A 17254-nucleotide genomic window follows, 5' to 3' on the forward strand; every position below is an offset into this window, starting at 1 on the left:
ATTTTGGACATTAAGTTAAGAGACTCTTGATCCTACATAAATCTTCTATTTTAGCAGGCAATCTGTTAAGCTTTAGAGTGTAGGCTCTGGCTGCCTACTTTTATAGACTGCAGTTCCAATAATAGTTTTCAGAGCCTTGGTCTGCTTCATTCTTCTGGCTCCTGCTTATTCCTGCTGGGATTGCCTGTAGGGGCAGAAGGTACTCCCCTAGGCCACCTGTTGTCACTGTGGGGTCAGGAGCTATGAGACTTGGTAAGTTCTCTGCCACTGGGTAAAGAGCCCAGAGATGCAGGACTTGGCTGACGCTGCCACTGCAGATGGATTGGCCAGCCACTACCCTGGATAAGGAGTGGGAACTGGGGTTCTCTCTCTGTTATGCTTCCCTTTTTCTGGTCCTTTGGCCAGAGAGAACAAGCTTTTCTTTTCTTTTCTTTTCTTTTTTTTTTTTTTGTACGTGTGTGTGTATGTTCTCAGTAGAACTGTGTTTCAGGCCTTTCTGGTGCCCAGTCTGGATATACGGAAGACAAAAAGAAAACCTGAGGGAACTCACCTTTGTGTCATCCCTCAAATCCTAGCCAGTTCACTGTCTTCTTTCTAGTTCACAGAGTTTTTTTATGGTTGCCTGTTGAACTATTTCCAGGATATTTATTTGTATTTAGAAGAAAGGCATAAGTAAAAGTGAGTCTATGCCCTCTTGTCTATTACATGCATTTAAAAAATTGTGGTGCAATATACATAGCATAAAATTTACTATTAGTGACGTTTAGTGCCTTCATAATGTTGTGCAACCACCTTCTAGTTCCAGAACATTTTTTCACTCCAAAAGGAAATCCTGTGCCCATTAAGCGGTCACTTCCTAGTCTCTCCTTTCCCCTGCCCCTGGCAACCTTTTCTGTCTGCTTTGATCTGCTTTCAGCCTTTCCAGATTTGATTATTCTAGATATTTCATATAAATGCAATCACACAATATGCAACCTTTCATATCTGGCTTCTTTCTCTTAGCATAGTATTTTCAAAGTCTATCTATGTTTAGCATGTATCAGTACTTAATTCATTTTTTATGGCTGAATAATATTCTATCATATGAATATACCGCATTTTGTTTATCCATTCACCAGCTGACAAACGTTTGGGGTGTGTCTACCTTTGGCTGTTGTGAATAGTGCTGCTATGAACATGTGTGTACAAATTTTGTTGGAAGCAATATTCAGTTCTTTTGGGTATATAACGAGGAGTTGAATTCCTAGATCATATGCTAATTCTATGTTTAACTTCTTTAGAAATTACCAAATTGGTTTTTACAGAGGTTACATCATTTTACATTCCCACCAGCAGTGGGATTCCAATTTCCATCTAATATGAGTGTTCCAATTTCTCTACATCCTTGCCATACTTGCTAGTTTCTATTAAAAAAAAAAGATAACTTTCCTAATGGTTGAGAAGTAATATCTCATTGTGGTTCTGAATTGCATGTCCCTAATGACTAATGTTGAGCACCTTTTCATTTGCTTATTGACTATTGGTATATCTTCTTTGGAGAAATGTCATGTTTAAGTTATTTGCCCATTTAAATTTGGGTTTTTGTCTTTTTGTTGTTGAGTTGTAAAAGTTCTTTATATATTCTGGTTACTAAACTCTTAACAGATATATGATTCACAAATATTTTATTCTATTTTGTGGATTGTCTCTTCACTTCTTGATAGTGCCTTTTGATGTACAATTTTTAACATGAATGATGTCCAATCTATTTTTTCTTCTTCTGTTGTTTGGGTTTTTGGTGTCATATCTAAGAAACCATTGTTAAATTCAAGGTCATAAAGATTTATTTCTGTATTTTCTTCTAAGAATTTTATAATTTCAGTTCTTACATTTAGGCCTTTAATTTATTTTGAGTCAATTTCTGCGAGGTAAGTTTTAGGTTCACCGAAGGAGGAACACACAAGGCCAAAGGGGTTAAGCAATATTTATTGTAGCAGAGTGACAGCCTGGCTGAGCCAAAGATGATGTCAGCCTTGAAAGCAAGGGGACCTGAAACTTATATGGGCTTTTTTGGTGGGAATATTTCACGTGGATATATTGGCGGGGAAGGGAGGAGAGTCCAGTGAGGTGGGAGGCGAGCATGTAGTGTTGCCAACCTAGAATCAAGGTCTGGTTCCCATACAAAGGTAAGGGAGGAGTCTAGTTCCCACACTATGGGGGGTAGGAATAGGGCCCTCCTGGACCTAATAGTAAGAACTCCAGCTTTATTCTTTTGCATGTTGATATCCAATTGTTCTACCACCATTCGTTGGAGAAACTATCCTTTCCCCATTAAATAGAGTTGGCATTCTTGTCAAAACTCAACTGACCATAGATGCATGGATTCACTTCCGGCCTCTCAGTTCTGTTCCGTTGGTCTATACGTCTACCCTTGCACCAGTACCACCTATTGAATGCAATTTAAAGGAAGATCTTTATGACTCAATTTAGAAAATGGTTTATTGGGTGCAGTCTCTAGATACAGGGACTGTTGTTGAGAGGGCAATCCCAAAGCCAAACCACAAAGCAATGAAAGTTTCACTAGGGTCTAACAGGGATGATGAAGATATGGGAAGATATTTAGGAGCTTTTCTGGCACCAGAATTAGCCGAATATGGCCACAATTGGATGCAGCAAGTGAGTAAGAAAGGAGTTTAGGATAATTCTATTTCTGGCTTGGATAGTGGTGCCAGTTACTTTCAGTGGAAGAGAATATGAGGGTCTGATTTGGGGAAAAGGTGGCAAGTTCTGCTTTGGATTCTTTAGGTTTGAGATGCCCTAATGCTAGATGTATGTGTGCACACATACTCACATGAGTGCCTAGCACATATCAGGCCCATACATCTCATAAATGTGTTCTTAATGAGGAACCGAAAGATCCACTGATATTTCCTTATCCTGAGAGCACCAGCTAGGGTCTGGAAGTGTTCATTGAGGTGGAGGAGACATAGGAATCAGTCAATGATTCTCTTAGTCTTGGACAGGGCTAGCTGTTTTATGGCCATACTCCACCCTCCTCATTTGGGGCCCTGGGGCTTTGGAGCAAAGGCCAAAGGGTGGCATGTGGCTGACAAGATAGCAGTAAGCTCCTTTAGCTCTCCTGGGTCCCACCCAAGTTCCTTAAGAATCATTACCCTTCCCAATGCACAATGGGCCTTACTCCTCTCTGCCCATAGTGCTTGGCAGAGAGTGATAGATCAAGTAGCTGTCATTTAGAGAAAGCCTTAGGAGAGCTATGTGTTCCATGCCAGACGGAAAATACACCACCCTGGGTAGCAGGCTCTATGCTCCTCATATTAGAGATAAGGAGGATGTGGGTCAGAGGGGAAAAGTCTCTTGCCCAAGTTCACTGACACTAGTAAGAGGGTGAATTGAGATTTGAACTCAGGACAACATGACTCCAAATCTATGGCCTTTCCAAAGCCAAGCTATAAAGATGCACAGCAAAATTTGTGGAGTGAGTAAATGGTTTAGTGAATGAGTGCATGAATAAATAATAAATGAGTAAGCAATGAAGTCAGTGGAAGAATGGATAAGTGAATGAAGAAGAAACCAAAAGATGAAGCAACAAGCTCATTTATTGAACATTCACTGTATGTCAGGTGCTGTGCTAGACTCTATGGATTTTATTGTCTAGAAAGGAAACCAGATATTGTGTGTCAAGAAGGGGAAGTGGACCAGATAGATGCCTTGGGATTTACGTGTGGTCCACTTGGGAACTTACAAGTGGGCCTCACCCTTCTGGGGAAACTAGAAGGCTATTAACATTTGAGCTGAAATTTGAAGCAGTGAAGCTATAGGTGTTAGCCAGGGAAGGAGGCTGGAGAAAGGGGACACCTAACCTGTGAAAGGTCTAGACCTAACCCAGGAGTCTGGTTCTTCGGAGAAACTCAAAGGAATTGAGGGATGGTGGAATGGAGTTGGGAAAGGAGGTATGGAGAGACAATAAAGGTTAAAAGAGAGTTGGGGCCAGACACAGAATGGCCTTCTGAGTCCTCCTGATGACTGAGGACACTGTCTTGAAGACAATAGGAAACCATGGAGGATAGGCAGACTGGTGACATAAAGAGATAGTCTTGGCTGCCCTGAGAGCCAGTGGGGTGGGAGACCTTCTTCTTGATCTCCACTTTCTTGAGTGTACAGTGCAGCAACAATAACTAACTTCCGAGACTCTGTATGCCTGACCTGTAGACTTTGTTTAGTAAGTATTGAAAAAGTCATTCTTCACCTAACTTGATCTCCTTCTGTGTCTCCTCACAGGGGCTCACTCCTGCTTAAGAACATCATGCACGCAGGTGAGCTGTGGCCCAGATGTGGCAGTGGAGCAGGGTGGGGATATGGGGAGTTCACCCAATAGTCAGATTGCTGGGTTGAGGCAGGCTCTGTTTTTGATGACTGTCCCACATTCTCTTCCATGTAGCCTGCCACACCCAGAACAGGCCAACTGTTAAGAGCAGTGGGCAGCTCTGCCAAGGCTGCTTTGGGAATCTAGTGCCACAACCATTTGCAGAGTAGTTCTAGCAAGTTAGGGATTGGCTGAAAGTAGGGTATCTCAAAGCGAAAGAGGTTCCTCATGTCTAGTATTTGCTGGCTTCCTACCATGTACCTGGCACAGTGCTCGATGCTAGAGATGCCTCAGGGAGTAAGATACGCACAGTTCTTGCAAGTGTGGAGCTCATCTCTAGCAGGGGCTAGATCACTAAATGAGTCGTTAGAATAAAGTCTGATGGATATTTTGCCATATAGGGTGCAGCTGGAAAGGTGGGCTGGGTGTGGTCATGGAGGACCTAAGTCATACAAGGGCCTCATCTTAAAGATAGTGGGGAGCCATGGAAATATTTTAACAGGTAATGCATGGCTGAATTTGCCTTTTCTCTCTCTCAGGAGCACTGCAGGGAGCTCGACAGTCAGCTATTGGAGAGAAGGGGGCAGTGGCATTGAGAGACCTTCTGATCAGGCATGGCTCTGAGTCCAAAGGCTAGTTTGGTCCTCTGCGAACACTCAAAGATGACACCTAGTCTCATCTCCACTGGGACCCCAGGTTCAGGCTCTGGCACCATCTCTGGACCCAACCCAGACACAAACCTTGTTCCTATCTTGAATCCACCCCTGAGTCCTGGCTTGGCTCTTGTTCCAGATCTTAATCCAATTTTGAGTCCTGTCTCTGAGGAGGCCCCTGACCTGGTGTCTGATAACACCCCCAAACCTGATGACAACGGGGCTGTGGCTCTAGCCTCCCTCCAGGTTACCACTTTCCACTCCAGTGAAGCCCCGGGCCTGGATTTGAATCACATCTCAAGGCCTAACTCACCGGGGGCCCTATGTCCAACCTCAAACCTTGTTCCGAGCCTTGGCTCTACCGTGGTCCATGATCTGAATTCGGGGAACCACTCTGGGTTGAATTCTGAGGAGACCTTCAACTCCCACTCAAGTAAGATTTTTGATTTGGGTCAGAGTAACTCCAATCCTTCCAGGCCTGAATCAAACCTATTTATAAGGTCCTATTCAAGAGAAGCGCTAGTTCTAGACCACTGTATCTCCAGGCCAGGCTCAAAAGCACTCCTCATTCCAGCCTCAAACTCTTCTCTGGATTTTGACTCTGATCAGCTGCTCCAAGTGGGTTCAAGAACCATCTCTAAGCTGGACCTGAATGTGGCTCAGGGTTCTTGTGAGACCCTAATCCCAAACACCAATGAGACCATCAGTTTGGTTTCACAAAACATCTCTGGGTCTGTTTCAAAAGGAGCCTTTGGTGCAGTCTGGAACACAAGTTCCAAGGGAACCATCAATGTGGATTCAAATGGCAATGCCAGGTCTGATTTGAATGTGACTGTCACTCAGGCCTCATGCTTGACACTGATTCCTGGCTCCAATGATGGTATTAACCTGCACTCCAGTACCCATGGACCCAACTTCACCCTTTCTCCGCCCTCATGCATGACCCTGATCCTGGGCTCCAATGAGTCTCTGAGCCTGGGCTCTAGCCTCATCTTCAGTGACACTTCCACCCTGACTCTGAGCAGCCAGCAGGATTTTTCTGAGGACAACAACATCCACACCGTGCCCCTGGAGGAGAATCTGCAGAACTGGAGCGAGATGGCTGGTGCCGAGATGGACCAGTGTCCTCTGGGGTTCCCCACCTGCAACACCACCGACGAGAACACCACAGATTTCCAAAGTATTGCTGAGGGTAAGTACGGCAAGGGCAACAGCCCCAGATCAGGCACTGTCCTGTAAAAACTCTATTCAGACATGTAGGGCAGGGAGGGGAAAGGAGAGAGGAGAGGAAGAGAATGGTATTTAGTGGATAACATGTAGCATATTAATTTTGCACAAGAGATCCAATGCTCAGCCTCTGCTTGCTGTGTGACATGGGATAAGCAACTTAATCTCTCTGAGCTTCAATTTCCTTAACTGCAATATCTCCATATAATAATACTTTTATTATGTCCAAATTACAAGTCACCTTCCTTCCAAAATGTACGCCTCTTTCTTTCTTGATAAATTGCAGACCTGGCTTTTCAGGTCAAAGTTTGACCAGTAGAGCAGGTCGGCTCTATTGAGTGTTTGAGGTCCCCACCTGAGCAAAGCCTTGGGGTCCTATCTGGAACCCGTGCTCATTTCTGATATGCAGGAGTTCTGTAAATTAATCTCTTGTCAGTTTTTGATGTAAAGATCTTCTCTCAATTTTTTATATCTCCAAATACTTTTGTTTGTTCATGTACCAATACCATAATGCAATTAAAAAAAAATGACCATGACTTTATAAATATGTATTCATATCTGGTAGGGTAAGAATTTCTCTTAAAAGTTCTCAGAATTATTCTGAGGATAAAAGCATCCAAACAATGCCCTGGAAGTTATTAGTAGGCTCTCATTCTTCCCTACACATTTTAGAATATGTTTGTCTATGTCCTCAAAATATCTTGCTAGCATTTTATTGGAATGTTAATTAACTTAGCCATTCATTAAAGTTTTACTTTGTATAGAATATATCTTTTACTAAAATTTAAAAAGTTCTGTCTACGGCCATGCCACCCTGAACAAGCCCGATCCCATCTGATCTTGGAAGCTAAGCAAGGTTGGGCCTGGTTAGTACTTGGATAGGAGACCGCCCAGGAAGACCAGGTTCTGCAGGCGTAAAAAATAAAAAATAAGAGATTGTAAGCTGACAAGGTCCTTGCAATCTGTGAGGTCAACCAAGGGTTGCCTTGCCTAAAAAAAATAATAAAAATAATAATAATCCTTAGACCTTGTTCGAATGTTGTCAATTGTCCCAGCAATGTTTTTTTAATGAAAAAAAGGATCTAGCTCAGAATCATTCATTGCACTTTTTGGTCCAGTCTGTTTTGTTTCCTCAGTCCTCAACCTTTTCTGGACTTTCATGTCCTGGATACATTTGAAGATTATAGGCTGGCCGTTTTGTAAGTTGTGCTTGAGTTCGGGTTTGTTTAATGTTTTCTCACGATCACATTCGCGTCACACATCTTTGGCAGGAATAGCACAGAAGCGATGCTGGCTTGTTTCTTATTGCATCCTATCTGGTGGTATATGATTTTGATTTGTTCCATTACTGATGATGTTCACTTTGTTCATGTGAGCAAGATGGTTGCTGCCAAAGTTATCCACTGTAACGTTACTATTTACCCTTTTGTAATAAATATCATGTGGAGAGGTTCTTTAAAACTACGTAAATATTCCATTCCTCATCAAACTTTCAATTTATTCATTTACTTATTTATATTAGCATGGACTTGTGGTTTCCTAATTTATTCAATGGGCTATATTACCTGTTGCTACCATTATTTATTGTGATACTCGAACTTTCCCCAATTTGACCAGTAGACTCCCCTTCCAGCAAGGCTTTTGTGTCCCTTTGACATATTCCTAGAATTCTTTGAGTGCTTTTCTTTCCTTGTTTTCTGGTATAAGATGTCTCAGGCTTGTCCTGTACTTTCCCTGCCTAACTCCTAGAATCAGCCATTTCTCCAAGGTGCTGTGTCCCTTTTAGTGGAGAATGGTACTTAGAAACCAAGATTGTGGTGTAATCTGTATTCACTACTATCGAGGTATGTCTGCTTCTCCCTATTAGCTCCATCCTCCAGCAGCCTCGGTGGCCAAGCTGGCCCTGGAGTTCTAGGTTCTCATGGGCCCTCAAAAGGAGGGAGACATGCTCTCTTAAATAAAGAGCTATATTGGCCTTGCTCAGCCAAAAGCCCATCCCTGGACTAATCACTGTGGCGGGGGGCAAGGGACTCTCTTATTGGCCAAGCTTGGTTCTAGGCCCACTGCTATTTGAAGAGGAGTGATGGGTGGGGCTTGTGGAATTCAGCTTCACTTAGCTACATGGAAAAGGAAATCCACAGGGGAGACAGGAGCTATTTTACCCGAAGAAAGATGAGGAAATTTGGGGCTGACAAACCAGCAGGTTATCTACTATAACAAAGAAGAGTTTAATTATAAATTATGATAATGTTTGAAAGAAGAGAATAAAATGATACAAAAAGGGATCACAGTGGGCCCTCTGTTATCCTGAAAGTCAGGGGAAGCCTCTTTAAAGAGTGATAGGCAAGCTGAGACCTGAGGAAGGGAGCAAGACCTGGGCAAGGGGGTATGGCAGTGGATTGTGCAGAGGTCCTGAGGGGGATCTTGCCTGTGCTTGGAAGGAGGCCAGTATAGCCAGAGTATGGTGAGTAAGGGGGATGGGGCAGGGGACACTGACCTAGTATGGTCTTGAAGGCACTGACAAGGATGCTGGCTTTATGTGTGATGGAATGGGGTGCTCAGTGACATGAGGTTCCCACTGAAGGGTTTTAGGGAAGGGAGCTCAGTTTGGCTGCTGGAGAACTAAGGATTTGAGAGGCCCAGTTGGGGAGGAAAGACAGGATTATGGTACCTTAGGCATACCATATTTTTATCTTCTATCTTCTCTCCTCATTGAAACTATGACCTGCAGGAGCCTTCGATGCAGTGACCTCATGCCTGGTGAATGTGCCTGGGAAGAGAAATGATGCCAACGAAATGACTCTGGTATGCTTTCTGTTGAACCCCCTGTTGACTTCCTAGGATGCTCCCTCTCCCTCTTCCCCCACTCCCAGCCTCAGCCCCAGCATTCCCTGTTTCTCTGTCTGGCTCCTCTGCTCTCCATGGTGCTTTATCACCATTGATGAACAATATGCTTTACTTATTCATCTTATTTCTTGTTAGTCTCTCCCACTATAATGTTTCTCCCATAAATCAAGGGTTCTTTTTGTCTGTCTTATTCACAGGTGTATTCCCAGCATCGAGAGCAGTGCCTGGCACAGCACATATGTGCTCAATAAGTTTTTTAAAAAACTGACTAAATTGTGAGAGCATCTCTAAAGGGGATAGAAAGGTTGACAATGGCCCATTTTAGGACACAGGCCTGACCCAGATCTTGGCCATGCAGCAGGCCTTGGGAAGCCAGAGAAAGCCAGCTTCAGCAGGACTTGGGCACACTGGACTGACTAGTGGGAGTGATACATGGAGTGTGGGCAAGACTTATTGGTGGACCGAGTCTAAATGCAGGGGACCCAGGCTAGGAAATGTGGGAGAAAGGCCCTGTCCTCAGGCTGCTTCAGAGGCAAGCTCTGGGGCCACGCAGGTGGAGGTGGGAAGGTGGGGAGGTAGTGATGGGATTAAGAAGAGGTCTTGCATTTTGGGAGCATCTGTCCTCATCCCATGGCTTTCTCCCAACTGTCCATCTTGCTCTGGCCACACTGACTTTTTTTCTGTTTCTCACACATGCCAATCTCATTCTTACCTCAGCGCCTTCATACTTGTTGTTTCTTTTGCCAAGAAGGTTCTTCTCATCTATAAAATGGGCATAATAAAGTTGAAGCGAAGTCGATATTGGATAATGTGTACCCAGCACTGAGCATGGTCCTTGCACAAAAGGGGTTTATTATGGCAATCGCTCAGCAAATTTTATTGAGTCTCTGCTATGTGCTAGGTACTGTTTCAGGCTCTAGAGGTACAACAGTGAAATGACATTCTAGTTGGAGACAGGCAGACCCTACCTCTAGTTCCCATGACTAACTCTTTCTTGTCATTTAGGGCTCGGCCCAAATAATATCTCCTCTGAGAGGCCTTCCCTGACCTATATTAACTCTCCCTCTACATGACTTTCGCGGTCTCAGTTGCTGTTCAACAAACCACCCGCAAACTTCGTGGTTTAAAAATTCACTCTGACTGCTGAAGGAAGAATAATAGGAAGGGCCTAATTTCTCATGATTCTGAAATTTGACTGGGCTCAGCAGAGTAGTTCTGCTCTGTGTGGTATAGACTGAGATCGCTCGGGAAAGCGGGGCTGGAACATCCAAGGTAACCCACATCTTCCAGGGTCTCCCTCCACGTGGTGTCATCATTCCATGGCAGCTGGGCTCCGGAGGGGGAAAAGCTGACAGTTCTTTTAAGGGTTAGGCCAGGAACTGGCACAGCATCACTTCTACCACATTCTACGTTCCAAGCAAGTGGTGAGATGAGCCCAGATTCAAGGGTCATCTGTCTTCTTGATAGGTAGGAGTGGGGAAGACCTGTGCCATCTTTAACCCACCACACTCTCCATCAGATTACCTTTTTTGCTTTCTTTACTACATGAAATTACTTTATTTCATGTTTTTTTCTTCTTCTGCCTTAAGATAAGGAGAATGAATAGATTAAATGGGCATTGATTAACGTATTCCCTCTCCCAAGAAACAGAATGCCTTAATCTGACGAGGATGTGCCCTTAAGAAAGGTAGGTCCTAGAAGACCCTTAAGAGGTATTACTAATTATGAGATTTCAGCTTGAGGTGTCGGGACCCTTTCTGTCCCTTCAGCTGCTACCTCTTCTCCCTTAGCTAACTGGAAAAGGGGAAGTGTTTTGCAGCACCTGATGATATCTGTTCTCCTCCGAATGCTGGCCTTCAGAGATTATCTACCCCATGCTGCCACCTTCACAAATCTCGCCCCTCCCCCAAGAAGTTCCTCTTGTGGTTTTTCATTTGTCTTGAGCAACTGGGGAGGAGCAGGGCTGGCAGCTGGGGAGGAGCAGGCTGGCTTGCCTGCAGGTGGCAGGTGGCTGATGGGCGTGTAGGGACAGCCCCTGAGAGCTAGGTTCACTGTGGTTCTTACCCTGTGGCTTTGCTCTCTGTTTCCCCTGAGGTTGAGAATGTCATCACCCTCCAGAAGAGCCAGGATATGCTGGAAGTAGAAGGAGAGAAGAAGACCATGATGAAGAAGATGATGGTGCGTGAGCCACATGCAGATCTGTGGCACTGGGGTGGGGAGGGAACAGAAGTTCTGAGTCCGCCCACTGAGGAGATGGGGAGCTGAGGTAGGAAGAGGACAGAGGAGGAGGCAGCTCTAACTACTTTCCCCCTACCTAGAGGGAGCTTGGGCAAGTCATTTCCCGTCTCTGAGACTCACTCTTCCCATCTTCAAATGCCCGAGATAATACCTGTGTCACTGCTTGTTGGGGGGACATAAGCAAATAATTAGTTCACTGTAAAGCATTATGCACCTGGGAGCACTTATTATTATTTAACACCAGAAATTCCTCCCGGTGGAGAACTTTTGAGAATTTCCTTATCATATTGCTAAATACAGTCACTTCTGTTTTCTATCCTAATGGGCAGGGATAACCACTGAAGTGTCCAAAATGATATTTAGCTTGATCCTTGATACCTTCGTTTGATTTATATTAATCGAGCACCTATTGTGTGTAGGTGCTAGATCAAAAGTGAGAAGTAATTAGAAGATTTTGAAAGGAATTCAACTTAGACCACTTTCAAGGGCCTTTGCTTTCGTGGTGTTTTTGCTCCATGGTTGAAATACACTTCTTCATCACAAGGCTGTGGAAGCAGTTCTTGCTGAGTCCCATATGTGGGGTGCAGCCAGTTAGGGCATGGGGTGTTTTTGGTGGCCTTGAACTGAGTGCTCAAGGTGTTCAGGATGGGTTTGAGCAGTGAGCTGGCGCCCCCAACGGTGTGGCAGTGGGGACGGTCTGCCCAGGCTGAGGGGCTGCTGCAGCTTGCTTTCTGTGGCAAGGGGTGGCCTCGGCTTTGGTAGTCTGCAGCAATCTGATCCCGTCATTGGTCTCTCTGTTGTCCCCTGTCCAGAGGCAGATCCAGGACGAGCCACTGGATTCTCTCTCCAGCTCCATCCGCCAGGAGGCTATGGAGACCCTGGCACAGCTGAGGTGTCCACGGCTCCTTCTCCGCTCATCACCCTCTCCCCTGCCCCAATCTCTTTTCCTTCTTCCCATGGGCTTTGCCTGTCTCTTCTGGGACCTTTCTGCTGTGCCCCTACCGCATTCCCACGCCCTTTCCTCTCCCCTTGTCCAGTCTTTGCCTGGGCTGTCCTTCACACCCACTTCCCTCCTCCCCCCACCTCCCTCTACCCTTTGTGGATCTGAATCTCAGGCCGGTCCTGAGCCCCTGCTCCGGGCACCCTCATCCCAGCCTCCAGCCACAGGGCCCCCTCCCTCACTCCATACCTTTGCTTTCTGTCTCTTCCTCAGCCACTCCCAGCCAGTCCTAGGTGTGCGGGAAAGGTCAGAGCTGGTGAACACGTGCGTGAAGAGTGTGTTCTCCCTGCCCTCTGTACAGGCCATGCAGGAGAAAGATGAGGACAAGGCCGAGGTCATACAGGTGAGCATGGCCCTCTCACAGTGGGTCCCCTGGGCTGTCCAGGGTCTTCAGAGTGAGGCACATTTGTGGACACCCAGCAGGGAGAGAAAGGGTGTTCCAGGAGGTGGATAAGGATCTTCACCCTCCTATTCAAGCTTTGGGCCCTTGAGCAATTCACTTCACCTCTCTTGGCTTAAGTAGGCCTTCGATACATTTGGTGAATGATTGAATCTTTGGAATAGGCATCGATCCCTCACTTGGAGTGCTCTGTGCACTTCTGGGCCCTGCCCTGGGAGAGGAAGATAGGCAGATGTTGGCATGGCTAGGGGAGTGGCCAGGATTGGAGAAAGGGAGCTGAGGACTGGCCCATAATGAAGAAACACTGGGCGGAAGCCTGGAGAAGTAGAACCTCAAGGGGCTCACTCACATGAGCATCTTTAAACTTCTGCAGGGTTGTCCTTGGAGGAGCGGGTAGAGATGACCTTTATCATGAAGGCAGAGTCAGTGGGGAAGGTTAAGGAAGAGAGATTTTAGCTTGGGATGAGGCATATTCATTCATCCTTTCATTCATCAAATATTAACTGAAGGTTTACTCCAGAAGAACAGGGCGAGATACAGTAGGGGCAATGGCAGCGGAGGAGATAGACATTATCAAAGAATTATATAATTAACGCAAAATTACAATAGTGGTATTTATCAAGAAGTACGTGGTGCTATAAAGAGCCAGGCCGAGATACAGATCAGGGGTCATGGTGCTGGAGCTGAGAGGTTAAAAAAGAGCCTGTTAGGTGAAGGGAGTGGGGCAGGCAGAAGGAAGAGCATGCCAGGTAGAAGGAACAGCTTGTGCCGAGGCCTGAGACAGAGCATGGTGATTGCCAGGATAACAAGGAGCAGTGTCTCTGGAGACCAGAGGACCAGGCAAGAGTGCTGGCCAGTGAGTCTAGAGAGCCGAGAGAGGCAGATCACTTGCAGCATGAACATTCCGGGTCCCAGAGGTGGTGCGTTGAGAGAGACTGCTCGAAGGAAAGGTGGGAAATCCAAGCTGTAGGGGAAGAGAGCAGTCCTTTTGTAGGATCGGGCACAGCCAGCAGAGGTCAGTGTTGCACAGCGATGGGCTGGGGATGGGCGGGAAGGAGGAGGTAGTTGGCGAGTGAGGCTTGATTGGTGGTTGTGGCGTAACTCTGTAGTGTACAGACTCAGGAAGCCTGGACAACATGGCAAATAGATGTGGGGATCTGGCAGGAGGAGGGGAGGCAGGAAAGAGAGGGTCTTCCCAGAGCAGCTCAAACCCACTGCTCAGCCAGGCTTTGGTTTGGCAGAGGGAGGAGGAAACTGACAGAGGAGAGATGGCTCTCTGAAGGGGCAAGTTGGAAAATCTATCTAAGAATAGCAATTTGTAAAAGAATCAGAGCATTTCCCTAGACACGATGATTAAAGTTTATCTGGCTCTTACAGTTCTAGAGAATTTTCCCACCCGTCCTCTTATTTGTTGCTCATGACTTGAAACTTCTGTGTTATGTGACCTTGGACAAGTGTCCCCTTATTCATTAAAGGAGAAAACACTTGAAGACAAAGTGATATGATTGTGCAAATCACCAGGCCCTCCTCACCTGGTCCATGGTAGATTCTCAGTAAATACTAGATCTCTGCCTCCTCCCCGTATAAATTAAGAAGTGCCGGGATAATACTTACCAATTTGTTAAGGAAACTGTAACTCATGGAGGGGAAGTAATCTGTCCAATCACACATCAAGTTAGTCTCAGAGGTGGGACCAGAAAGCAGCTCTCCTGGGTCCAAATGCCCCCTCCTCCCCTGACCCATACAAGGGGTTGCCTGGGGTTGGGGTCTGCTCCAGAGGCTCCCTAGTGGCTTGGTCCTTCTCCTGTCTACAGACACTTTACCATCAGACCTTGGATGCCCTGCAGAGACTGCTCAATGCCCTCTTTGTGGAGGACCCAACTCCTGCTGGGCTGAAGAGCATTTTGGAAGTATGGGGGCAGGGAGGAAAAGAGGGGTGGTGGGGAAAGGAGAAAGGGCCCAGGATGGGGGGTGTGGAGCTGGATCGAGGAGGAGTGATTTGACTGCAGGATGTCATCTTGTGCCAGTGTTCTTTCTGCCTCCTTGTCCTTCTTACAAGGCCCTGTCCCAGACTTCTGCCCCTTTCACCCTCTCCCTATGCCCCACATTCCTGCTATAGTTGCCTCTTCATCTTTGCTTTCTTCATTTTTGCCCCGTCTTTCTTTTCTATCCTCATGACTCCATCTTTCATCTCTCTCCTCACTGACCTTTGTCCTCCCTCTGGTTTTTCCGTCCTATTCTCAGCTTCTGGATCCCTTGTCTCCCTATATTCCAGGAAGAGGAAGAAGGCTATGGGGAGTTGCCTCTATGCCTTCCTCAGAAGCTTTCTGCTGATTGGTGAAGGCTGGCCTGCCCACCCAGGCAGCAGAGGCTGGCAGCCAGCCTGTAGCTCTGAGTCTTGCCCTTGTCCTCACAGCCCCTGGGGCCCTGGATGAACTCTGAAAAGGCCCATGAGCGAGCACGGGCTGTGAAGAGCAATGTCTCTTTGTTGAACCACATGCTTCTGAGCCTGCCTTTCTTCGTGAGTGGCACCTGGGAGGGGGGACATCTATAGGGAGAATCTTTCCAGTTCTGAGGGTGCCTGTGTATCTGCCCAGAGATTTCTAGGTGGCCCTTGCCATCCTCAGAGGGTTCTGCTATCAGGGATAAACTTTCCAGCTCTGTTCACCATTTACTGTATAGCATTATTGAACCTCTACGACTCAGTCCCTAAGATTATAACACAAACAGATGTCCTCGGGATTCTCTGCACTGGGGCTTCTGCTGGGGAGGCTCGTCCTTCGCATTGGGGATCCTGATGAGGATATTGGCCGGGAGGCTCTGGACGGCATCATCATCCTCTACACCATCCTGGAGCTCCAAAAACGTAAGCCCTTTAGAGTGCCTCTGAAGCAAGGCTTCCGAGCAGGCCCTCAGCCTGGGACTTGACTGGAGCCTTAGCAACAAGGCACTGGTAGGAGATGGAGGAGACCAGCACAGGGTCTGATGGTCTCTGCAGAAACTGATGCAAACCCTTAGTCCCACAGGACAAGAGGACAAAGGCTATAAACAAACCAATTTTTTTGAAAATATTGAATTTAATAGAAAATATCACATTATAAACAAGTCCATCGATCCATTAGCTTAAAACAGAATGGCAGCACGATCACATATAAAAGCTAAAGACAAAATGCTAATAGCAAACACAGCACTTAAAGAGAGGCGTGAGCCAGGTTCTGAAGATCTTTCCCGGAAACGGAGGAAGCAGGACTTGAAACAAGCACGAAGTTAGGGAGGAGGTAGCAGTATCCACTCTGTGAAAGCCTGAGAGAGAAAAAGAGAGGCAGAGCAATAGACTCATCTGGTGAAGGATAAAGGGGCAAAAGGGTCAAACAAATCTGTTTTGATTTAAGCAATCTTATCTAAGTCCTCATTCTTCCAAGTTTAATTTGTGACTCATTTTCACATTCCTACAGCACCATGTACACCCAGGCACAGTAGTCTTAACGTTCTGTTCCTAGTCTGTCTTCCCTACTAGACTATAACCCCATTTGAGGGTAGGACAAGGCCATGTCTTGTTCACCACTGAATCTCCAAGGGCTAGCCTTGGTGGGTGCTCAGTGAACATTTATTGAATGAATGAACAAAGAACAGATCCTATCTTAGAATCTGAAGTGGCTAAAACCTGCAGGTGGGAGAACGTTCCTGGATTCAGCTTCAGGAAGCTAGTGATGTGGTATATGGGCTGACACAAGCACCTGCTGGCACTGTCCTCAGAGGTGCGCAGTATGAGCTGTTATTTGCTTCCTTCTCTTTTCCATAGTCCCAACTCTTCCCCAAACCAGGGGACCTTGGCATGTTGTTTAAACTCCCCTGGCTCTGGAGGCAGAGTGATCTAGGTACAAGACCTGGCTGTCTGACTTCAGGCAAGTATTTTTCTTGTCCAGGCCTAGATTTCTTCATTTGTGAAAAAGGTACAGGAGAAAATAACTACCAAGCTTTTTGAAAGATTAAATGAGGTCATATACGTAAAGAGATCAGCTCAATGATACACATAGGCACTTGTCAAATAGAGTTCCCTTTTTCCCATCACTACAAGGATCATCTTATTAGTTTCAGTTTTTAGGATCTGTCTTGTATACATACTTTTCTTGACCTCTAGCATTTGGGGCAAAGATTTGGCCCCTAAGTGATTTCCCCTGCTGCCCAGGAATCACTCAGACCTCTCAAGTGATGAGTACAGGTGGTATAAGCCATGCTAATCATCAGCCTTAGGGGCAGGAATAGTATAAACTAAATTAATATTGCTAGATCTAGCAAATAAAAATATAGGATACCCAGTTAAATGTGAATTTTATATAAACAATGAATAATTTTGGGTATATTTGAGACATGCTCTCACTAAAAATTATTTGTTTATCTGAAATTCAAATTTAACTGAGTATCCTGTATTTTATCAGGCAAACCTCGGCCAAACCCACTCTGTTAGAGTCTCTAGGAGTGAAGTGGTTTGTCCAGGTCCCCTGACTGTAGGAAGCAGCAAAGCT

General features: G+C 45.9%; 1 protein-coding gene and 1 pseudogene across 3 annotated transcripts in view; both read left to right on the plus strand.

Annotated features, from left to right (window-relative positions):
• Window positions 1-17254, plus strand: part of MROH7 (maestro heat like repeat family member 7) — a 48839-nt gene that overhangs the window by 2442 nt on the left and 29143 nt on the right. Inside the window, exons 1-8 of one of the 3 annotated variants that reach the window (XM_039883179.1) lie at window positions 4859-6208; window positions 8975-9048; window positions 11185-11268; window positions 12141-12220; window positions 12542-12671; window positions 14543-14638; window positions 15145-15249; window positions 15459-15594. In XM_039883179.1, the coding sequence (XP_039739113.1) occupies window positions 4978-6208; window positions 8975-9048; window positions 11185-11268; window positions 12141-12220; window positions 12542-12671; window positions 14543-14638; window positions 15145-15249; window positions 15459-15594 (1936 nt within the window). In that variant the 5' untranslated portion in view covers window positions 4859-4977. Of the gene's footprint in view, window positions 1-4858; window positions 6209-8717; window positions 9049-11184; window positions 11269-12140; window positions 12221-12541; window positions 12672-14542; window positions 14639-15144; window positions 15250-15458; window positions 15595-17254 lie in introns of those variants that run through there. The other 2 variants (XM_039883187.1, XM_039883191.1) reach the window with 2 other exon arrangements.
• LOC120623037 (uncharacterized) lies at window positions 7040-7158 on the plus strand (annotated as a pseudogene).

Source organism: Pteropus medius, unplaced genomic scaffold, assembly GCF_902729225.1.
Source record: "Pteropus medius unplaced genomic scaffold, Ma_sr-lr_union100, whole genome shotgun sequence".
NCBI lineage: Eukaryota > Metazoa > Chordata > Mammalia > Chiroptera > Pteropodidae > Pteropus > Pteropus medius.